General features: G+C 40.9%; 1 protein-coding gene across 1 annotated transcript in view; it reads left to right on the forward strand.

Annotated features, from left to right (window-relative positions):
* LOC128467415 (DNA topoisomerase I, mitochondrial-like) overlaps positions 1–25,150 on the forward strand; it is a 34,380-nt gene that overhangs the window by 4,560 nt on the left and 4,670 nt on the right. The window contains exons 2-14 of the mRNA XM_053449058.1: positions 4,562–4,799; positions 5,047–5,099; positions 5,312–5,419; positions 5,931–6,009; positions 6,623–6,759; positions 9,178–9,293; positions 10,507–10,628; positions 16,941–17,063; positions 18,338–18,525; positions 22,265–22,409; positions 23,754–23,897; positions 24,080–24,265; positions 24,614–24,682. Of these exons, the coding sequence (XP_053305033.1) occupies positions 4,572–4,799; positions 5,047–5,099; positions 5,312–5,419; positions 5,931–6,009; positions 6,623–6,759; positions 9,178–9,293; positions 10,507–10,628; positions 16,941–17,063; positions 18,338–18,525; positions 22,265–22,409; positions 23,754–23,897; positions 24,080–24,265; positions 24,614–24,682 (1,698 nt within the window). The 5' untranslated portion in view covers positions 4,562–4,571. The remainder of the gene's footprint in view (positions 1–4,561; positions 4,800–5,046; positions 5,100–5,311; positions 5,420–5,930; positions 6,010–6,622; positions 6,760–9,177; positions 9,294–10,506; positions 10,629–16,940; positions 17,064–18,337; positions 18,526–22,264; positions 22,410–23,753; positions 23,898–24,079; positions 24,266–24,613; positions 24,683–25,150) is intronic.

Consider the following 25,150-nt stretch of genomic DNA (forward strand, 5'->3'; position numbering starts at 1 on the left):
GCTTTAAATATTTGATGAATCTTAATTTCATATCCGTTATTTATAATTCTATCACGTTTCTTGGCAGATTTTGATAACAGGTGTAATGATGGCTGCCGAGGCAGGTCGATCATTCCTGAGGAACAAATGTATTTTTTTACATTTTTTTGTTGGCTTATGTACAAAATCTTTAGGATATAATGAACCATCTTCTATTTACAGCTCCTAACGCGTGATTAATGAGCTAAACTGTGCTACCGTGGACTTGGATTCAAGGGGCTTAGTAAACATGTTTGGATATTATATGGGTGTTTTCAGGTGAAGCAGTATGGATACTGTTAATATAGCTTGGAGTAAAACATCTGGCAGGGCGTAGTTTGACTTGGCTTCGCCGACGTTGGTCATGCTTCGATAATCCCCGCAAGTCTTCAGGGGAGCCGCTAAATGAACAAAGAATTGACAGATATTACTGGTAACGATGGAACGTTTTGTATAGAAACCGCTAGTATCTTTGGTGCTCTCCTTAGGGAATGTACGCTGAAGGTCAATGCCTCATAACCCTGGTGGCATCTCGGGAGGTCCTTAATTTAATGGCTGTGCATACACACAGAAGATCTGTTGGAGAAATAAGGGAGATGGGGTGCTATCGTTTGGTGGAATCCCCCGGTGCTTTTCTGTTACCAAAGATTCTAGACCCCCTCACTTGGGTTGTTACTCAGTTGTAGTGGCAAAGGCTCTTGCGTCCTATAAACTAAGATCTTGAATGGAAAGATGAGCGTGTGGTGTCTAACTGGACCGAGTCATTGACTGCTGTGGAATATGTTTTCACGTGTGCTTAGACTTGACATAGGTGTCCATCTCCAACGCAACTGGAATGCTTCAGTTGGTACTCCTCAAATATATGGTTGGTAGGCACATACGCTACAAGGGTGACGTCGGCAATGGCAGATGATCCGTAACCCCGCTTAGAGAAGCAAAGCCCTGCATACCTCATCCTCTGGAGCAAACTTGGACATTTTGTCATGGATGTTTTTATTTAGAGGAGCCAAAATCTTTCCATAGCTGGAAACCACTAATAAAGTGCGTTCTGTATTATGTTATGTTATTATTGGAGTGTTCAAAATTCCGTATTCCTTTGTAACTGCTTTTACTATTTTTTTTTTACTAATTTCTGCTTAAGCGAAGAGGAGAGATGTGCTAATTGTATCTCTGTATCATTACCATCTTTTCAACATATTGGTTATTTCGGTGATATCTGCTAATTTATTTTGTTTAATAAGAGATCCTGAGTTCAGCTCTCTGCGATGACTTTCTATGTAAATATAATTATATGCAAATTCAAATTAGTGGTTTTAATTGGATGTGACTAATCACTTGTCCCAAGTCAAATAACCCTCCAGCTCCCATGGTCCTCTGGGTCATTTTTCAGAGAAAACTGCTTTGAGAACTTTCTTTATAGTGGAGTGTTCGGTGTTCTACAGCTATAAAACTGTTTTATTGGGGAAAAAAAATACTTTTCAAAGTGATGTATAGTAATAAAGGGCTCCAATACTCAAAAGATTTCAGATATACCTTTTTAAATGTTGGGGGTTTTTTGCTCTCTAAAATTCCACATCCAAGGTCTTTGTTCAGGTGATATCTGTCACTTTAAGGAACAGTGGCCTGTTTTCTTTTTCTCAGAATATTAGGTGACAAACTTTTAAGACGCACGGTGTCTCGGTGAAATAGTCACCGAATGGAAAGTGAAACACGACATAAACAGAAATGTCTGTTTCTTAACTGGGTACGTTAGAACGCTCCGCGCGACTTGAAATGTCACAATGAATCATGCCGTACGAATAGTTGTCACTGCGGATATAAAACTTAGAGGGGAACCGACTCATTTCTGGATTTAAGGGAAGAGTATTTGACATTATCCGGCGTGTGCTTCAAACCTCGTAGGGAAAATAAACTCTGAAGGCTTCGGTTCTGTGTAATCGTGCTGGGGATTCGCTGCAGTGTGATGGCACAGCTATGTCTGTATATAAATCTAATGGAGATAGTACTCCTCCTGTTTGCTTTTGTCATGGTTGTGCGACACGGATCTTTTCCCTGCTTCCTATCGAGCCGCGCTCTCTGTTGAATGGAGCAAGGGTTCAGAAAGGTTTGTTCTACGGAGCCGAAAGACCCTCGCTCCCAGTTGGTTTTGCTAGTTTTCTTTCTGCCTCATAAATTAGTCATAATACGTTTGCTAAGGCAACAAGGCAACGGGGGGGGGGCTCATATCACCATATACATATGAAGATTTGACAAAAGCTTTTCTTGGCTGAAATCATAGATCAATATGACATACTGTATTATAGTCTGTAGAATTTTACGGCTTCCAACTGGAACCAAAATAAAGCACTGCTTACAAAACTCATTGCTGTTTCTGCGTTGCATAGTGATGTATGTAAAAATACCCCGCTGTCACCGCTGTAGGTATCTGATCTGGTAGGAGTCTCGGTGCAGGGATAGGCTTGAGATCAGGACCCTGCGTGGGGCAGGTAGGTGTAGGCGCACCTGGATGCAGATGGGCTGCAGCTTTCACTCTTACTAGGTGCCATCTTCATGAACAAGACTGACCATAGATTGAGAGCGTCCTGCAGCCGAGTCTGGCAGGCGGCGCCAAGTTCATAATAAGGTCAATAATCGGGGTACATGGGCATAAACTGAGAACAGTCAAAGGTTAATAACCAGATCAAGCTAAACCGGGTCCAGAGCCAGGGTTCAAAACCCAGAATACACGGATCAAGCAACAACCCAACAGGTGGAGAGGAAGTGCCAAGCACCAGCAACGGAGCCTGGGAGCACCGCTGGAACATAAAGGCCCCTGATAGCCTGACAGGCCTCAGGAACTAGTGTCAAACCGGACAGGGACATAGAGGAGCCAGGATTCCCAGCGGCCACAGAGCCACCTGCCATGATCATCAGGGTCGCCGGTTCAAGTCCGGGTTCTCTTAATAACATCGCCTTTCTGTTAAAGGAATACTTCTGTGCGCAGTGTTCTGATGCTTTGTTTCCTGGCTCCACAGCCATTATTATTTGTTTGTAGCCACCCTGGGATGTGAAAAGGAAAAGTTTTAAAAACCCTGCTCTGTTATGTGGGTACTACAGATGGGAAGCCAAAGCCATAGAATACCGTGTCTTTGTCCGCTAATAACTCTAACATACGGGTGAATCGGTAAAGACATTACTGCATTATAGAACAAATCTGCTCCAGTAAGACATAACATTGCTTAAATAATGAATCTGCTTCTATCAACCTGAGATACGGCGAGCGCTTTACAGAAAAATTCCACATATTTCAGTCAAATGCACATTGTTTTCTAAAAAAAAACCCCAACTTTTTGCACAGGCACTATATAATGTGGCACCAATAAATAAAAATACAGTGTGACTTCCCTTTTAATGCTGCGAGGAGCGGATATGATTTGCATTTATTCAGAAGGCGTAATAGTATCACAGCGGAGAAATAAATTGCTGTTTGACAACTTTATTGAAGCTGATCACAAAATTGTTGTTCAATATGTATGAATTAGAGTTTGTTCTCTCTGTCGTCTGGGCAATGAATGTTTCTTTGGAGTCTGTGAGAAGCGAACTTTCGGAGGCCGTCACAGAGATTAAAATCAAACATGGCTGTGTTTGTCTAATGACTTAATTGCGCTCCAATGAAAACTAGTGTTTACAAACAACACTATCTCATAACAGTACTAATAGAGCTCTTCATTTATCACAGGGGGGGGCGCGATATGCCGGAAAAAAAGGTTTCTTCTGTTTTTGCGGAGACAAAAACAGATTTGAGTGTCAGAAATTGCAAGGCTTTGATCTATGAAACGCCATGGGGACAGGAGCTGGGAACAAAGCCATGGTTAGGGAGAAACTAATGAAAATCCAGTTTAACGAGAAGATGACAGAAGAACTGCGGCGGCCTGGAAGAGCTTGAAAAGGCTGACAATTTAATTAAAAGTGCTTATAGGGATTGGGCAATTATGTAAATTAATTTTTATGGTTGTTTTGAGACGAAAGAACTGAACTTTTAGTAAAGTCTACTATGGGAGGTCTTGCTTGTGTGTCCCGTAATTTTATTTATGAATTGAATATGTACTCAGCCATGTTTTCTGAGACGGACGTAGATGGAGCTTCTTGAGGCTCCACCATGCTTATTTAAGGATGGGAAAAGGATGCTTGCAGGGCAATATATAACTTAACTTATACAACAGGACAGTTAATTTTGGGGGGGGGGTGTATATTCAAGGGTAAATGGTAACAGGGACATGGGATCCTAGGCTAAGTAGGATATATATGTACCCATCCTCTGTTATCCATGTATTACTATTGCCAGTTTGAACTATATCTATGCAGCCAAAAACAATACGGTTATTGGAGGAGGTTCACAAAAATGTGATTTGACATATTTTTCTCCTATGTTGGGTATCTACCTTGATCAAAGACGCCATCTTTTCTTGGGCTCATATGGCAATATCAATTTTCATAGAACCCGCAATGCCAGCGTTACCTTTTTGTTACATTAACATGTATGTGCGCTTTTTGTCATCCTCAGGCTTTACAGAATGACACAAGGGAGTTTGGAGCCGCATGATTTCGATCCGTTCCAAGAATCCTCAAACAAATCAAAAGATAAGAAGAAAAAGAAGAAACTGCAAGAAGGAGCGGAAAACTCGAAAAAGAAAGATAGCAGTAAAGCTAAGGATAAACAAAAGCAAGATGAAACCATTAAGGAACAGGACGAGAAACGCAAAGTGAATAAAAAGAATACTGAGAAAAAAAGGAAAAGTAAGGTAAATGGTCCAGTGATCGCTTTATTTACAGCTTAGCTAAGCTACGTGTTTAATGATGGTAAAATGAAATATACCATCATATATATGAACTGATGGTAGAAGTTTGGTTCACATACATGCATCACAGAAACTGACATCGTTTCTCTTGTATTCCTTACCGACCCCTTTAAAACATAATAAGCTTTACATTAAAGTTAATACAATAAAATAAATAGATCTTTGACATGAAATGTTTTATTCTTTTTAGGGAGGTAGCAAGTCGGCAACATCTGAACTGAACCTGGAAGATGACTCTTCAAGGTAATACCCAAGTGTCCGTTCTGTATGGATACTGGTTAATTTGGCCGGTATAGGGGTTGTGGTACAATGGGCTATGACTGTTTTCACTCGGCTGCGTGGGCTAACATAGCCATAGCGTATTTTTCCTAGTTTTTGTTGTGATAGTGTTGACTTGACGCCAGTTGTATACGTAATGAAGATTTTTTTTTTTTTCTTCTTTGTTTCTGTTTAAGTCGCATCGCTGTCAAAGAAGAGCCTGAAGATGATGATTTCAAACCAGCGCAAAAACACGGGAAAAAGAGGGAGAGGCAAGAAGACACAGAAGAGGCAGACGTCATTAAGTAGGACTTACATCATAAGTTGTCCCCTTTTTAGTAGTCTGAAAGGAGTAAATATTTTCAAGTAACCTTACATTAGAGCCTAAATTAGTATTTCAAATAAATAAAGATGTCATTAGTATTAGAGCATTTTATTTTGATTTAATGTCTGCATTGAATCTCATGTTTTTTTTAAGTAATGTTTTAATAAAACAAGCCAAAAAAAATGCAAGACTGGAGAAAAACAAATATAGGAAAGACGTGTCATCTGGCAAAATACAGCTAATCAATTTTAATTTAACTCGGCACTTCTGCTTTACAGAAATTGTGTTGTCAGACATTGGAAAATGGTTGGACAGAATTGAGCCTCACACGTGTGAGATTGCAAATGATCCGATACATTCATCTTGGTAATTTAACAATATTACCATGCCAATTCAATCCAATGCAGTCTGGGGTTTTTTTTGTTGTTATTGGATTTCTGCAAATATTGTGAATTACTGGACTTAATGGCACATATTACATTTCTTTGCAGATCAAAGAAAAAGAAAATAAAAACGGAAGGCAAGGAAGGAAGCCAGACCAAAGAAGAAAACAAAAAACCGAAGAAAGAGGTTTGTTCTATATATGTTATTTTGTTTCAATTTTCAGGTGAGCATTAAAATATTACAATAATTTACTTTAAAGCAGAAAATTATGTTCCACCATGAAGGATAAGGAAACATTCATATGATAAAGATGCTTTTACTTTAAGAGAATAGTGCTGCTGTATAAGGTTTAGGGGGTTAAGTAGTTACCGGTGGAAGGGTGCCCCCAAGGTCAAACACCCAACTAAGTTTCCATGCCAGCTCAATTAAGACATGCACACATGCAAATAAGTCAGCTTATCTTGTAAATCAGCTTATCCCTTGGCAACCCTGTGTAGAAATGGACTGGCCCAGGTGGCTATGCCCCCCAGGCCAACCTGCTCCTGGCAGTTACATAGGCGCCAACTCTGGTACTTGTGTATCTCCATCCCACATATACTTTCTTTCAGTCTTTATACCCACTGCAGGGAGCTGAGCAAATGAAGATCAATTGCAGTTGAATGGTCCAATATAGCAAACATTATGTTCATTCATGAGCTGCTTATTCTCATTCATTCCTCTGTCTCAGCCAATGACATTATTGCATCTACTCAGCTTTCCCGTGTTACACTTTGACTTTATTTGCATCTCCTAAAATCAGAAAAAGATAAAGAAAGAGGAGAGTGACTGTAAAGAAGAGGAAGGCAAACCAAGAAAGAAAACGAAAGAAGAGAAGGAGGCTGCAGCTCTTCTCAAAATAAAGAAGAAAGAGGAGGAGGAACAAATGCGTTGGCGATGGTAACTACAACCTATATTTTGGAATCTCAAGTAGTGGTAGCAGGTTTCATCAAGCCTGTTTAGCGGCAGTTTGCATCAATCCAATAAGTTACCACCAGTCCTATGAACTTCTTGTAGCTTGGGAGTTAATCAGATCATTCAATTGCAATCACTTCCTTAGTCTATTTCAATCCCAAAAACTGAAGCTGTAGATTAGTTTATTTTCCTTTTTAATTTTAATGTAATTCAGAATAAAACAGTAACTCAAACTTTTTAGAAACTCGAATTGCTAAACCATTTAGGAAGCAACTTATTTTAACTGTAAATCCATCTAATTAAACATCTGAAGCGATGGTTTAACACATCCCTCACAAATTTAATTATTCCAAACCATAATTTAAATAACTTGTTTACATAGAAATAGTGGAAACACAAAAAAAGGTGAAGTTGCACAAACTAAACATTTGTCAATGTAATGTGAGACGCAATCATTTTACCATTAATTAATTTGCCCCTTTGTACTTTCCTTTCGATTATATATTTGTCTATACATAGATCAGCAACTGCCTAGTAGGGAATACCAATCCATGGTGATTTGTTTTTATTTTGTTCTATTAAGCTAGACATTTTATGTATTTCCATTGACGCTTGTGCAGTGGGGGAGGTCATACGTTGGGCAAGGAAACAGGATTAAAGGAGATGCGTTTTTAGTTTGCAGAGGAGCATACAATCTATAAACCCAAGGCGAGGCATGTGTCTCGCTGTGACCCCCTCATTAACCCTCCGGTGAACGCAAACCTGCCTTGGTCCTCATTAATGCAGACTATTTCCTGATTAGGCTTTAAGAAAACAGTGTAGACTTGGAACGCTTATAGAAAACGGCGACCTTAATTACTTAATCCATTATAATGGGTTTCTCCGTACCTGATCGTGGTTTCCAGACTAGAATTAAATTCAGTTTATGGCTTGTAGATTCCAAGCTTTGGTTATAAGTTTGTTTATGAAAATGCGTCTTGCATAGCTAGAGAGCTATGCTTATTTTATGCGCGATTGTAGACCCGGTGTATAGACCCCCACCCTATAGACCGGCTCCCGCGGTGCCCAATTTCTTTAGATTTCTGTATTGACTGTGGCCCTTAGGTACCGTTTAGGTATCTGGGCACACTGATAATGCTCTCCAGAAGCATTTAGTACACAGGGATAATGTAAAATACATTTAACTAGTTATCCGAACCTACAGCTGGCCTTTGGGGCCAGGACAAGTCCAAGTTAGAAATGTGCCCAGTGATTTTTGACATCACGTGGCTTTGTATTTGGCCAAAGACATCGTCTGTTTAGTCTGTCGACCTGTCGCTACCTTTCCTGCAAGGGTGTAAGGGCTAACTCTTTTTTTTGGTTCTAACCAAAGGGGTTAATGAGATTTTGGACAAATATTCTATAAAACACATTTTCATGATGGATGCAACATAATTTGACTTTTCTTTGAAGCTTCCAGCTATTGTTTCTGGATTATAAAGTAAAAAAAAAAAGGAATTATCTTTGCTGTTTCATAGCAGTGCAGAGATAAAAGGCTTTCTTACAGATTCAATATCAAGTCTGACAAGATAGAATCAGATGGACCAGAGATCACAAGGGTTTGTAGATGGTTTTTTTTAACTTTAAATAGATTTTGTAATAGACACAAAAGACTGATTCTCGTGTCTCATACACAGACTTTGCAGAGAGAGCCTGGGCTGACTTGCCTTGGAACCGAGGCATTGTTTTCAGATTCCCCACGAAAAAAGCATAACTGTTATTTTCAAACTAGTATTTTTACTTAGTGATTGCATTTTGTTTTCGGTGTCCGGTTGCTTTAATAAGTTGCTGATCTTTATTTCCATTGGAATGCTGGTTTTAAGTATAGTTTCCTTTCTATGATTGCCACAGATAATGTACATTAATATATATTTTCATTTATTTTTGAAAGACGTGAGGATTCGTAAACTTTATCTAAATCGGAGAATAGGAGCGGCTAAACTATTTAGCTAGAGAGGAATAGAATGGGCAATAAATGGTTCATAGTGAAGACAGTGACTGTAAATAAGGCAAATCATGTTAGAACTCCCGAGGTTTATAAGTTGAATTCCTCTTGATTGCGACTGACGGCTAGGTATGGGAGTTGCCGGGGTTAATGGAATATTTCCACTTTGCATTTATTTTCTTTCTTCGCGTGGGAATAGAAAGATGGAATATAGTCTGCACAAAATTCATGCCTCTTTTCCACTCGCATATGATCTTCCCGGGAATTGATAAAAAAAATATCCCGCGGTTGTGTCTGTGGAATGAACGCTTTCACTTTGCCCGAATCCATCTTGTCTTTTGGCGAGAGGTTGTTTGTCTTGTGGATGTCTCCCAGCAGGTATTTGGAAACGAAATAATGTTTCGTATTCTTCATTGCAGGTGGGAGGAAGAGAAGTATGAAGACGGCATAAAGTGGAAGTTTCTGGAACATAAAGGCCCCGTGTTTGCGCCACCCCATGATCCTTTGCCATCCGATGTGAAGTTCTATTATGCCGGTACATCAGTCTACTACTATATCGTTTATCAAACCCCATAATGATCTGGCATGGAGGTTTATCCTGATTTCAGGGTGGCATTGTTTATAAAGAGCTGCCATCCTAAAATCCAGAACATCAAAAACATTAACTCGCCCTTTTAAATTAACGTAAACTGTATCCGCCCCGGAATTTTAAAGGTTCGTTGTAAAATATTTAGGTGCCATGGAGTCGATGTGTCTTAGGGGACACAATGTCCTGTTCAGAGACGTAGCCATTTCAATCCAAAACAGAATGTGTACATGGAGAAGACTGTTTTACATGTTAACACAAGTGAAAGTGATCATTCTTTTACTTTTAAAATCTTTCTGTAAAGAATGAAAGAATAATTTAAAGTCTCCCCTCTCCTTTTTCTTAGGGCTCTATAGATCAATAATAAGTAAGCGTAGAGCGTAGATCTGCCTTCATATAGTTTTGTTTTTCTGTCTGCCTCTATCACGTGTCCATCTTTGAAGTTCACATTAGTGCGGGTATCATTCTAAGTACTGTTCATACTGTCTAACACCAGATTCTCTGTAAGAGCAGAGGTGTAATAGGATTTGATAAAAACATTTTTTTGGCTTGGCGCATATATTTGTTTTTTCTTTGAAAGCCTCAGCCTGTAAAGGAATATAAAGCTCTGTCTCTCCCAAAAAGACAAAGCTGAAAGATGAGGTGCTCTTCTTCATTCCGTAATTACTAGCCAGCGATCGGTTCAATTTACAGCCTCATTAAACAGATTAATATAAATTGATGTCTGAAGGGAGGAACACGGTAACTTCATCATTTGAAATGCTGATTTATGCGGTCTCCATGGCATTAAAAAATACCAGACTGGGGGGGGGGGCACAAACCGTAACCATTCCTGTCTGGGGGGAACTTTCTGACATTACATTAAGTTTCGACAGTTTTTCCTCCAACTAAGTTTACTAATGACAGTCTTAACCCCTTAATGACAAAGCCCGTACATGTACTCAAAATGCATTGTTTTCAACGGGTTTAGGGACCGCCCATTGTCCTTAAGGGGGTATGGCTTGCGTTTTCATACAAAATCAACATTTAAGTCTTGAGGGCCCCTGGTAACTCATCTTGTTGGGATGTACTCGCATGTGACTTGGGATTGCCAATGACAAAACTTTGCTCTAAAGATCTACAACCATGACAAGCTTGACAAAATTGCTTATTTTTTTTGTAGGAAAACCCTTTCCGTTAAGTTTGCCAGCGGAAGAAGTGGCCAGTTTCTTCGCCAAGATGCTGGATCATGAATACACAACCAAGGATATTTTCCGCAACAACTTTTTTGGTGACTGGAGGAAGGTATTGCTTATCCACAAACACACATGCCCCGTCTCCATTAAGAGAGCCTATGTTCTAATGCAGGGGCGTCCAACATGCGGCCCTCCAGCTTCAGGACTACATCTCCCATACTCCTCAACCAGCCCCTTAGCTGAAAGAGCATTAAGGGAGATGTAATCCTGCAGCAGCTGGAGGGCCGCTTGTTGGACGCCCCTCTTCTAATGTATTTAAATAAGATATTACAGTATGTGCTTCAACACTTATCAGAAGCTAAGAGAAATATTGAGTTACCTTTTTAGATCTACTATTCTGTTAGTTTATCTAGTTTAAGTCTACAATTATCGTAGTAGTTATTCTTTGGTCGGTATATTATCCAGTGGGGGGAAAAAAAAGTGGCATGAAAAATAAGTGGAAATAAAACTCTATGCCCCCATATTTAATCGTATCGGGTTTAATTTGGAGCTAGCGTTTAGATGCGTCCATTCCTAGAAGGTAGGGATTGCTTTAGATTGACGTTAAGCAGCTCCGAGTACCCGCAGAAGAACTTTGTTTCGTATCGTCGTTGGGGCCGTTGGGTTGCAAGGGTCGTAAGCAGCTTCGTACTGGCTGATTCTTGTCACCAGCTGCAGACTTTTTTTACTTTCATAAACCACCGATGTTGTTTGTCGTATAAATGAAAAATATGTCCAAGCAGCTGTGCAGTCAGGCAGCCTTTGCAGTAGACTATATTTTCAGGCTTTCTGATTTAAATGTGTTTTCTCTAGGGACGGTTGGGAAAGAGAGGAATATATTTTTATGGAGCACGGTCTCATTTTGGAACTTGCTACATGAGGTTTAAACCTTTATTTTTGGCCTCTCAAAGAACATTATTGGTTTTTTTTACCAAGGTCCAAGTTCTTCACAGTCACCGGTGCAGCTGCTCCGTTTAGTTCCTAATGCATTGCTAATTAGTTCAGCGTGTTAATATATTCATTAGCACTATGATACTGTAATACAGAGTGTTGGTTCTCCATTTTTATTTCACGTCCTCCAGGGTTGTTATTTTTTTATTTTTTTGAGATCGGTTATTTCATTTATTTTTAGTTTTTGAGATAAGATTTATCATTTTATTCTGAAATCGTTAAACGCGGTCGTGGGGTCAGATGTAAGGTCTTTCACGGAATGGGTGGTATAAATGGAAGTCTTACGTCATACCATTAGCCAGCTGCTTGAAGTCCCCGATGGATCGTGGATAGGAGAACTCACTACGTATAGCAACTAAAATACAACATACGCAACCTCCAGGTGCTGAAAGAAAAATGCTGCCCTGTAGGCCACGTGACTTAATTATATGAATATAGAACGACGAACAGATCAACAGAAATCACCTTTTATTATAACCTAAAGCTTAACGTTTGCTGGTTTTCTTCTCTCAATATGAAGCATTTATGTAAACTACACACAGTGAACAGTAACAGAGTATCTAAAGGAACACAGTTGCCGACATTTAGGTTTTAGCTGTCCCCAAATACAGACATATCAAGGTATGCATAAAAATGTAATCTTTTTTTAAAGTTGGTACGTTGTATGCCATGCCTTTACATTAGCAAATGGATCTTCCGTCAGCTTTTGTAAAGAACAGGATAGAATTTTTTGTTAAACTGGATAATTTTTTGATTTCCGACATATCTAGGCGTATGCAGAATGTGGAAATGAGCCAACGTTCGTGCATCTGGTCTGTGATAAGTGACAAGGTGGCACTTTTTCCCCCCCTGGAGCCAACCTGTTTCGTGGGCTTGGTCTTTTGACCTGTGTCAGGCTCCCTGGTCGTCCCCGTGGCCGATCCTGCTGTCAGTAAAGGCTGGTTTTCGCAGCGAGCGCCTAGCCAGACATCTGCTTTGTGAAAAATGCTCATGAAAAATGCATGTTGTGCTCTCCGCTGTACCCCCTATTCTTCCCTACTTGTATATATTTTTACATCTTGTCTCGCGTGTTAAAATACTCAACAGGTGCCAAATAGCGATGGCGTCGGCAGCGAAAGGAGAGGGACAAAGTATTTGTCGTGCTTTAAAGAGTTTGGCTGTGGACCCCGTCAGAAGTAGCCTGGTTATTCAGTAGCCTTCGGTAAACAGAAAATGCCACAGTTAGTTAGCAAGTTAGCAATTTTTGGACAACAGGATCTTGTTTGCAATTATTAGGGGGGAAAAAAGACCACAAAATGCATGATTTCCTGTAGTGAAAGAACATTTGTAACTAATATATGGAATTATTTTTTCCCTGGCAAAAACATAACTCACTGCAAAGTACATTTTCCCATCAAATGGTGAAAACTATTTCGCAAACCCCGGTAGTATTAATGCGACTTGGTAGCTGATAGAGGGTGCCATCTCTCGGGCAGTGAAAGAAACGCTTCCCGCTCTGTCCTTTCTGATATGAAAGCGTTTCATGGAGGAAAAGGACGCCTGTGATGAAATAATCGCACATAGTGTGACGGGATCCCCAATATTTATGGCTCTCGAATGGCGATCACTCGGCGTGCGCTGAATTCTTGCTTTTATTTTATGCTTTTATTGGTCATAATTCTAGCAGCAATCGGATGCCTTTTATGCTTTTTAGTTTGTGCGCTCCACCTTTTCGTGTCGTTTTCTTTGCGTGTAACAGATGCCATATGTTCCTACGCTGTAAATAAAGGATTGTGTGATTGAATTGTCAAGTAGACGGCTTAATGCGTTGTCTCCTGGATGCCAGTAGTGAAGGGGAATCCGCAAGGTCGCTTTAAACCCTCTACATCCGTGCTCCTATCTGTATTTGAAGAGCCATTTCAAATGCAACATACCGGCAGGGTTAACATGTAAAAATTAGATCATTGTGACCAACATGTATGATACGCTTGGCCATGTATGACCATAACCCCCCCTATGGTCTGAATTATACACAATGTAGCAGGTCCCAGTATGTGGGCCAACATGTGGATCTTGGGTAGAGAAGAGGGGCTTGTATATAACGGCATGAAGGAATACATTTGGTTAGGTTTGGAGTCTGAAGAGGGTTAATTAGGGTTTTTTACAGACCATTGGAAGGCTCGGGTAAAGTCAGATACTTCAGATTGTGAATAGGGGCAGATAAAGCGAACAGAGGGGCAAAGGGCATTTGACTGGCTTATAAACAGTAACGGCTTCTGTCACCTCGCTTATTGAACATCGCATTAATGATCTCACGAGTACCTATTGACTTTGTGACAAGATGCAGAAACCGATGAAATAGACTGCGGCGCAAACACACCGGCTCAATAGCTATTAGGTCGCCGGCAGCCAATTACCGGCTCTCCGGCGACCGCCCGGTTCCGACTCCCATCAACCCCAGATCAACACCAGATGGGGCGAACGGTTCTTATCTGCCGTCAAATCCGTTTTTTTTCGTGCCAAAGAGTTGGCTGTGCCAAGGCGCTAATAAGGATGTGATTCGGGTGTTTGACTTGCTCGTTTCACAGGACATTTCTTTTTACTGGATCCCACTAAAACATAATAGAGCGGATGACTCCGTTTTTGGTGCGCTGCACCGCACTAATACACCGTTCCTTGCCGAGCGCGATGGGGGGGGGGTCGCGGCTCCCTCGGCACCTTGCGCGGGCAGATGTTTGCCTCGCTCTCGGCGCCGGGAAGGGTTGTGCCGTTTATTTCAGGAGCTGTTAAATTTATATTTCACTGCGATCCCTTCCATACTGTTTGTTTGCTGATGAAATGCCAGCCTTGTCTGGGAGCCAGAAATGAGAGCGGTGAATCATCTCCGTGCGGAATGATTAATTTTTAAAAGAAATCATCATGAATAAAACAGTCTTGCAATATTAGGTAAATTATGATACTTTTGCTGCATTAATGCCGTTCCTTCTAAAGAATCCTGATGTGTGACGTGTTGGCCTGCCGGCTCCTGGATTTCCTTCTTTCTGTTGTTTTGGGACCTCCAAGGCGCTGGCTGACTTAAACGTGCGCCTTTCGTCAATGCTCCTGTAGTCCAAGGTCTATGGATGTGGTCTAGGGGTGGTATTGGAAAAGTGTAAACGCATTATATGAGGGGGTATGAAAGAAATATTAATACCTGGAATATGCAAAATGCCTTTTTTTGCTTGCTGATGCATTATTTAGTGAATCTTGCAAATGGAGTTGAGGGTCGGGGCAGCGATCTGGCCGCTTGCCGCAGACGAGGCATCCGGGACCGTTTAGCTGTCATGATGTGGCAGATGTTGCCGGCAGGTCGCTGTAGAGGGCATTGTAAACATTGGATACAAAAGCCAAATGTTGTTAAACATTGGAGGAGACGTAGCTATGGCAGAACCAACTCTTCACTTTAAAAATGTTACCGTAACGTTTCTTTTTCTTTTAAATGATACAATGTATTAACCAATACCATTTTTTTTTTACAACTATAAGGATGTTTTAAAATGGTTAGAATCCGGATGCGACCGCTCAGTGGGTCCACGACCTCCATTTTTTTTTTTTAGCCTGGTACCCTATAAAATAATGAATGTATATTATTGTGCCAAGGCAGATGGGGGGATAACTGCTTACTGCTGGTACTACAGACACCCCAAGTCTCTTATGCACCCCCCAAGATCACCAGCAAAGTGAGATAGCTACCATCTTTGAAATGTCTGGTTAGCTACAAAGTGTTTATTGTGAAAGTGAATACTGTGAGCCGCAGCGTAGCATAAACATGATCTGTGTGCAAATATCGTCACATCTACAATAACCCCCGGTGCGGCGTCCAAACGACGCGGCGCTTTGTGGTAGTGCAGACAGCTGGCTACAGGTTCATTTGATTTGAGTCGTGGCCTACCGAGACCTCGGAGGAACCTTTTGGACGGTGTAACGACGTCACCTCTGGCATGTTCTGTTCAAACACAAATACATAAACTGTTTTTTTATTTCGCCAGCCACAGAACTGCTCCGTAGCCAAGCGGAAGATTTGTAATAGCCCAGCAGCTGCACTCCTTTCCTTGGGAAATCAAAAAATCCTAAACACCAGACAATTTATGCAGCCCATCTCAAAGGGCCGTCGGGGGTCCCCGACTGCAGACATATATCTTGCTGTTCTGGGCTTTTTTAAGTAATTATCAACTTTCTGTCGTCTGCAACCATGGTCATTTTAAAAGATCTCCCGAATGCGATGCATTAAACTCCGTATGCAGTTGTTTTTAACGTTTTAACCTAAGTATGTACGTAGTTCTTAATTTCGGAGCATTGATTGCGCTGTTTTTTTTTCCTCCACCCCATGGAGTTAAGTGGTATCCCCAAGTGTCTGAAGCAGCTCTACCTGATTGCTTAGGACTGATTTACGTAGCTAAAAAAGTCGTATTTAACCCACAGGAGTGATATCTCGCTAATGTATGCATGCTAAATAGAGCAGAGAACAATTTGAAAGCGATTACTGAGACTGCAGAGTAAGACTGCAGTGTTTGGGTCTTGCCATGGCTCAGGAATAGCTCATTGCCTTGGTGCTACACAAAATTGCTTCCCCCATGAACAGAAGTAAACACTCGATTTTTTTTTTTTTTTTTTTTTTTTTTTTTTTATGGTTCCTTCCATGTAACTGCAAACTCTTCAAATATCCTCTTATGCTAATTTTGTTTTTCAAAACGGTTCTAAAAATCGACTATCGCTATGATCGGGTGATAATTGGAAACCCAAAAATACAATCCGCCAGGAAAACAAACGTCCGGCGTAATATAATTGCCTTGGCCAGGACTTTTTTTTAACGTGAAATAGGAATTAAATGCCATTATTCCGCTTCCATTTATTACTTGGCACCGACAGTATGCATTGTCTTAGAATTATAATCTCATTTCCTTCAGGCCGCAAGAAATGATTTAAAATAAATGAAATTGTGTGCTCTTTAAGTCTTTTATAGAGGACGGGACCTTTTGACTCAAGCGGACTACAGTAGGTTTATGGCATTTGTAATTGGCCTGATTCCACTAGCGCTTCGATTTAATACATATTTTTTTGTGTAATTTTCTTTTGTCTATAACTATTAGCATTAATTTACGGGATCCTAACATTTTGAATTGCGCTACAATTTGCCATAATTGACAGCTTAACAGAGAGAAATATCTGAATTAAACATTGGCGTTATTTTCGGCCGACAAATTGCTCCGCGTCTCCGTCTTCAGACAGACACTTGCCAAATTAATTGCGATTTTCATTCAAAATGCAAATTATAATTTTTTTTATTTTTTTTTTTTGTGTTGTAACAACTTTTTAAATCGATTTTTGTTTTTCCGGAAGCTTAATATTGAGCGTATTAGGTTGTAATAATAAATATAGATACATTGATTCACATTTACAACTTTTTCTCCAGGAAATGACGCTAGAAGAGCGGACAGCGATCGCCGACATGGAGAAATGTGACTTCGGTGAAATGTTCACCTATTACAAAGGAAAAATGGAGGAAAAGAAGAACCGGACTAAGGAAGAGAAACTGGTAAAATATGCCGCGTTACCTGGCGCCCGTAGATTAATTTTCACACAAATGGCTTTGAGAGAGACTAGAATAACGTGTAACTGATCACATTAACCTTTCTGGTGGAAAGGACAACTTTGTAGATTATTTGATCTACGCGGGGGAATGAAAAGTGACAGATTTCATGACAAACCTACTTTGTGAACATAACTATGTTACGAAATTGAAGCTTTCAGGCCTCTGGCAATGCTTGCTTTAGGTGGCCCGGTCTCCCCGCAATGCTCGGTATGCGTTTCCAAATGTCCGCTCGGAAACGTTACAACAAACACAAAGTTTTATGGTTTTTTTTCACTTCCAAAGATAAATGAGGCCCAACATTTGAAGTTGCTGTAATTTGTGAATTTCAGTATGTATGATTAATTGCTTAGATCACAGACACACTAGATAAAGGCGGGCGCTGTGTGTTTTGTGAAGGCTGCTTTGCCAACGCTGCTAAATCCTGATGAGCGGGAACACCTGCCACTTCGTTCCTCAGCCTGTCGACTGCTCTCCGTCCATGATTTTCTAATGGGCACACGGCTGCGAGGGACCGCGTCCAAATCCGTAAACGTGTTGCATATCAGGACACTGTGAAAATAGAGGTGATCTCCAAGGAGAACACATGGGTACATTTCCAACACACCCTACAGACAGACTGGAGCAACCATAATAATATATATATTTGTTTTATTTTATATTATATATGTTTGTTTGTTTTGTTTTATATCTTATATTATATATATATATATATATATATATATATATATATGTTTTGTTTTATATTTGATATATATATATATATATATATATATATATATATATATATATATATATAGATAGATAGTTTTCTATTTTATATTATATGTTTTATATTATAGTCTTTGCTGAAATTAAACAAAATGGGGGTAAATAAGAATCCTTCAGATCTCTTACCAGAGAATTTTTCTGGTCATTTCCTGGTATTTTTGTATTTACTGAGGGTAGGTTCTGGGAGTAATAATCTCCTGCCTCGCCTGGCTAGGCTAAGCTATCTCCTACCACATGCTACCTGGAAATGACAAGCAAAAGAAATTCCCGCATAAGAATTCTGCTACTATCTCAGAGCCACAGTTATTTTTTTTTGTATTTTGGGAAAATATCTAATCTCTACCATTAAGCTGGCCTTTGGCTTTTCTTTAGTTGCTTTCTGCGAAGGCGCCGTATCCTGCTGTCTTTTGGATGCGGCGTTCAGTTGCTTTTCCTGTGGATTTTTCCAGGTGATCAAAGAAGAAAACGAAAAACTTCTCCAGGAATTTGGTTTCTGTACCATGGATCATCACCGGGAGAGGATCGGCAACTTCAAGATTGAGCCTCCTGGTTTATTCCGTGGGCGAGGGGACCATCCCAAGCAGGGAAAGCTGAAAAAGAGGATCCTACCTGAAGACGTAATCATCAATTGTAGCAAGTATGTGGCTTCTGGGATATTCAAAGGGGTATACTACTTACTGCAGGGAGGAATAGCCAGAACTCGCCCAAATTGTTTGTCAATCCAGCATAATCCTGATAATGACCTTTAATGATTTACTTTTTAGTGAAATGACCTGTGCCATAAACTCCTGATTTACTGGAAATGCTTCCACCTCTTTTATGATCGTAATAAATGGATCAAAGCCATTGACATCAGCATTATTGGGCAGTTATAACCCTTTGGGGTTTCCTTTAAAAGTGATCTTCGCTACATAAAATGTAAATAGCATTTTCTCTGAATCTGTATGTCCAGAAGATTATATTTTATTGGTTCCTCTACATTGAGTCAGATCTATTTATTTCCTTTATGTGATGGAGATTGATCAATATACGATAACCAATGTCCGCTGCGGGTCTGTCGCATTTGGCTGCGTTGTCCCTGTCACTCAGAAGTAGAGCAGCAAACTATCATTTTTTTTATATTATTTTTGCTGTCTAATATATCTCCAGCCATGTGATATTCTTACCTGTTAGATAACATGCTCTGAACTATTTCGATGGCAGCTTGTTCGTGTCACTGATTGGCTACTTTAAGCAGCCAATCAGTGGCAGACAATGTTGGACCATGGAGGAAGCGGTAAGCAATTGATTTATATTTTCAGGTTTAATTCATATTAAAGTTCTTTAATATGCATTAAACTCGTGTGCCCCCCCCATCCTGTAAAGTGGCTAAATGCTGCTGGGTAAAATATATATATATATATATATATATATATATATATATATATATATATATATATATATATATATATATATATATATATATATATATATATATATATATATATATATATAAAATAATATATCAAGGGCCTCTTCCTCAAAACTAGCCTGTTCTTGGCAAAATAACATTTAGTTCTGTCGACAGCTTATCATTGCTCCGACACTTTTATCCAAAGCAACTGCGCCAATAAGGGTGTTTAGCCAAGAAATTAAAAATGGTGGAGGCACCCCGTGATGCCCCCGTTAAATCTCATACTTGAGAAATAATATACAGATTAACGAAAAGGCCAAGGCTTTTTATACAATTTTCTCCCACAAATCTAGCAGTGATGTTCTTGTCAATGCTTGTCCTCCCAATGACAGTTTTAAGATCCATTTAACGCTTCATTGTACCCTGATAAATTAATCTCAACATTGTCATTTTTTTTTTCTTGAATTCCGGTGTTACTGGGTGAGTAACTCAGAAAGAAGCCTTGTCAAGTTTCAAGGGCAAATCTGTGTTGCCAAAAAATATACAAATAAAGTCAAATGGATAGCAATTACTGCAAGGTTTGCTTAAACGTGGAAAATTGGGGTTTTGCTCGACTGTATCGGTATGTATCATAGCTGGGAGTACCGAGGACAGCTCCACGCAGCGTTATCTCGCGGGATCAGCACAGAGTCTATGAAATATTCAAATTTAAAAACCCGAGCGATAATTAGGTCATAGAGTTTTATTGAAAATGTATCTTTACGATAAAATTAGAATCTTTAAAAACAATGTCTTTTGTATTTTTCCAGTATAGGAGAGATTTGTAGTTTTTTTTTTTTTTATGGAGTTATTCAATGGAACATAAAACATTTAGTTTTTTAATCATTTCTTTACATAATTAAGCCTTTATTTAATGTTGGCCTACCGGCCATGGAACTCATTCTATGGGTATTTAAGGAACTATGCAAAGGGTTAAACGTACGAGTTAGTGTAACCGTGAAGGTATGGTCATGTACAGCGGTATCCTCATCATGCCTTCAGCTATATGTCAGCCCGTGTGGAGCCATACCTTGCCCTTTCCGCATGCGTGCCGTGATCTGCCTACTGAAGATTGTCTTTTAGCCGGGATTAGTGCTCTGCTCGCCGCTCTGACCTGCGATGTCAAAACATCTTCTGACACAAAGCCTCTTGAAGTCTGCGCGAGTCGGCCGAAGTCTGGGTGACACGCAGGGAACTGCAGGACGGTAAATGGGAATCGGCAGAAAGCGGGATTAGACAAAAAGCGGCGCTGCCGGGACAGCTGTAGTGTCGGCATTAGCAATATGATGCCTCTAATCCAGATGGAATTCTCTGACGTTTGTAACACTTTCATAGAACGAGACGCTAGTTTTACTTTAACTGAACATCATAAAGAGATTGCCAAGCGATGGCCGGTACGGAAAAATGGTAAAATCCCAGCGATTAGTTAATTAGGGAATTTGAACTAATTGTCCCAATCAGTGCATTCCCACTTCCTATCCTTAGGACCACCGGTTTCCCACGGCAACTGCTGCCTTCCTCTGTTTTAAGATGGCATGCGCTGGGTTGAGGTATCGGGGTGTTCCATGCACATTTAATTGTCTCTTGCAAAGGCAAACCCGATTTTGGGTTGACTTGCCCCTTTTTGGTGCAAAACCATAGGAATACTACGTATTCCGAATACAGTGATGCGCCGACAAAGGTAATTACAATGCATCTGCTATTAAATCTGATAAATGCTGCATTGGCTGAGCCAATTTACACAGACAATAAGCCGGGCCGTGCAACGCGTGGCTTATAATTACCAGATACATAGCGGCGGAAGCAGCTGTGATCTCTCCTCAAACTCTTAACTAAAGCTGCTCGCAGGAGAGGTGATATAATGTCATAACGGTTACAGAGACACTTAATCGTTTATATACAGGCAGGGAAATACCAGCATGGGTGCGCCAAGCAATTAAAATACTCTGCATAATATTTCACTTCTGCCGCTATGCTTACTTAATATCTCCAGAATAAATCAGGAGCCGGCTTTTTGGCCCAAAAGAGAAGCCCCTGTGCTCCCCCACCTTGCACCGGGTCTATAATTGTAGTGATGATGGGGTGAATTTATTTCACGTTTTTGTTTTTTTTCAGTATGGGGGTTTTTCTGAGGTTGGAGCCAGTATAACCAACAGGTGGATCTCTGCTAGATTTAGTAAAAGAACTGTGGGAAATGTAGTTTATCGTGTATCTGGCTTCCTCTGGCTTGGCCGGAGCACGGCCCTGATTGGTGGGTATCAGTGTTTCCTTGTCTGATTTATTCTGAACCCTGTCCGAGGAATTCGAAACGGTCCAGACATGGTTTAGAAAACAGCCAGCATTACCTGATCCATACGTGACGTGACTTTGAGGACATCTTGGTGTCTTTGAAGCTATGGCTCTGAGAGTATAAATCATTAAGGCATAATAATGTACAAGTCAAAAACTCCGCTAAGGAACCTGGCATCTGGATCCAGTATTGGAAATGTTTATTTTACATTCAACAGCACCATCTGCAGGGGGAATCCTTCCAGAGCCGAATGGCTTTGCTTTCGGTGACGGGCTGAACGGTAGAAAGGGGGCATTAGCAGGGGGCCAAACTGTTTCAGTAACTCATTACTTGTGCATCTAACCAGGTCGAGAGCCAGTGACCTGGCGGGTAATTCACGCGTCACTCCTGCTTTGTGCTGAACATCTATTTCAAAGTTGTAGTTTTTTTACGCGTCGTTGGTTCCTTTTACTCGGAGGAGATTTAATAATCCGGGATACACGTTGGGGATTGCGTTTATGGACTTCTCAACAATTCGTTTAGTTAAAAGCAATGTTTTATTACCACAATGACCAATTGTAATTGAATCACACAGTTTAGTTTGTAACGCTGGCCCTGATATCTTTTGGTAATTCCATGCGGTGATCATGCTCTCGTTTATTACTGCTCTTACAGGGACTCAAAAATCCCAGTTCCTCCAAGCGGTCATAAGTGGAAGGAAGTCCGCCACGATCCCACGGTTACCTGGCTGGCATCGTGGACGGAGAACGTGCAAGGATCTGTGAAATATATCATGCTGAACGCCAACTCCAAGCTGAAGGTACGAACTCTTACATTGACTGGTTAGCAGAAAGCGAAACCTACGGCAGAAAAATCTGCATTGAGACCGTAAACAGTGTAAGAAGGATTATCTGCGTTCCCCTTCCCACAAACCTCACAGATTACTACACAAACTGTGCGTTAGGTGTTAGTGTGTGCGTTGGGTGTCAGTGTGTGCGTTGGGTGTCAGTGTGTGCGTTGGGTGTCAGTGTGTGCGTTGGGTGTCAGTGTGTGCGTTGGGTGTCAGTGTGTGCGTTGGGTGTCAGTGCGTGCGTTGGGTGTCAGTGCGTGCGTTGGGTGTTGGTGTTAGTGTGTGCGTTGGGTGTCAGTGTGTGCGTTGGGTGTCAGTGTGTGCGTTGGGTGTTAGTATGTGCGCACACTATCCCTTTTCTCTTGCCCAGGCAGACAGGGTTTATGTTATGCACCCACCCTAGTGATCAGAGGGACAGTATAGACCCTTGAATGTTACCTGTTTGCACAGATAATTGTGTCCATTATTACAAGGCCACTACGTAGATATAACTGTGCGGCTGCATGTAATCCTTGGACATAAACCCTACAGCAACATTTCATAAACTTCCATGAGTTTGCAAAGCTCCCTGTGCCCAGCCCCATCTGCACAACCTGCTCTTGGGTATAGTTAGGGGGCAATTAGGACTCCCGGGTGGTCTCTGTGCTGCTTCACATATGACTGAGGCTCCAACGGGTCCAGGTGCAGTGCATGCGCCACAGCACGGCCTCTGTATAAACCTTTCCATCACCGCGGCTGAGAAATATGTGGCAAAGCGAGCGCGAGGAAAGAGCAATGAGCTCCTTTTTATTACTCTTCATGAATGCGTAATGTCCATTATGGAGTAACTCTCAGCAGGCAGAAAGCATTGATTTAAGCTTGTGGCTGTACAGAGCGGGATGCCGTCCCTGGCAACCTTCACCGTTCCCCGCTCAGTCTTGAAGCCACCGGTAATAAAATACAATTTTATTTCACGCATTGTCAGGGGCGTCCAAAATTCCTTTCAAATAACATTAAATACCAGGCAGCTGTTGACAAAAAAAAAAGAAGCCGTGCTAGGCAGGTGCTGATAAACGGGCAGAGAAATGCCAGATCCCATACAGCAAACGGCCTCTTAACCATAAAATATTCTGACGTTGTTTTAACCCTCTGAGTCCCAAAACGGCAGGCAGCTTCACAGTTTAGGAAAGCATGTATTTGTATCTTGGTATTAAGAAAACGTCGCTTAAAGCATCTGTATTGCTTAGAAACTCTCTTCTCCTTCAACTTTGCCCATCTGTGTAAGAAAGATACTGCACTCCATCTTTTGTGGGGTTTTTTTTTATTTTTTTTTAGGGGGAGAAAGACTGGGAAAAATATGAAATTGCCAGGAAACTGAAAAGTCACGTTAATAAAATCAGGAGTACGTACCGTGAAAACTTCAAGTCTAAAGAGATGAAAGTGCGGCAGCGAGCCGTAGCCCTGTACTTCATTGACAAGGTATGACCTTCGGCCCGAGATTCCTCGCTGTTACCGTACATGGGTCTTTTATTCTTAAATCCTGCAAGTACCGTAAACTATGCCTGGTGGTCCGCATAGGTTTTACCCCATTAAAATGTCTAACTTTTACATGGTCTGGGGTCTCCCTCCATGACCTTGTCTGTTCCCTCTGCCTTCCGCAGCTAGCTCTGAGAGCAGGTAACGAAAAGGAAGAAGGGGAATCCGCCGACACCGTGGGTTGCTGTTCCTTGAGGGTCGAGCACATTAAACTTTACCCGGAACTCGATGGAGAGAAGTACGTGGTCGAGTTTGATTTCCTGGGTAAAGATTCCATCCGATACTACAACAAAGTGCCGGTGGAAAAGCAGGTAAGGCGGATGGGGGTTTCACCTTTTACTTTCTATTCCCAAAATATTATTCTGCTTGTCCAAAAAAATTTGTGGTAAATATTCATTTTATACCTAGAGATAGTAAATGGAAGTATTGTTGGGAATTCCCAAATATTATCCTTTTTTTTAGCATCAGTTTGATTTGTTGTAATGTTTTAGAACTTTCTAAGTCTGTCCTTCAGCAACAAATTGAACATAAACGCGTCTGAAGTTGGGTTGTGTCCAGTATTACGCACCACAAATGCTCAAATACTCAATATTCCAATAAAAAAGTACTATTAAGAGAGAGAAAATGTGTTGGTTGATAATACACCTTCTTTTGTCAAGGTATTTAAAAATCTCCAGATGTTTATGGAGAACAAGCAGGAAGGAGACGATCTCTTTGACAGACTAAACGTGAGTAGGAGGACGCCGCGAATGTATTGCTGAGGTCTTGATTAATGCAGATTTATTGAACCTGGCAGCTCTTGGCTACAGAGTGCGGTGGCATCTGGCGGAGATGTCCCGGCGAGAGCAGAACTCGACACCTGCTGCCGGAGCTACAGCCGCGGAGCCTTTAACACGAATGTGACATGTTCATGGAAGCCTTTAACGCTGATTTATAAAAAGGCAGTCCATTTATTACAGTACAGCAAACCAAAGGACTCATTCCCATATAAACACTAGGCACCCTTCTACCTCATCCATATCTGGGGAAAGGGAATTGTCTACATGCTCACCGCAATGCCCTTTAGCTATTTGTCCTTTAGTGGAGGTTACACTGCCCTATATCTTATACATGCTTAAGGGTGGGGACAGTCTTTGAATCCCACCATACATTTTCCATAAGGCACTGTTTCCCTAATATACGGAGGGCTAGCTTTT

Source organism: Spea bombifrons, chromosome 10 (genome assembly GCF_027358695.1).
Source record: "Spea bombifrons isolate aSpeBom1 chromosome 10, aSpeBom1.2.pri, whole genome shotgun sequence".
NCBI lineage: Eukaryota > Metazoa > Chordata > Amphibia > Anura > Pelobatidae > Spea > Spea bombifrons.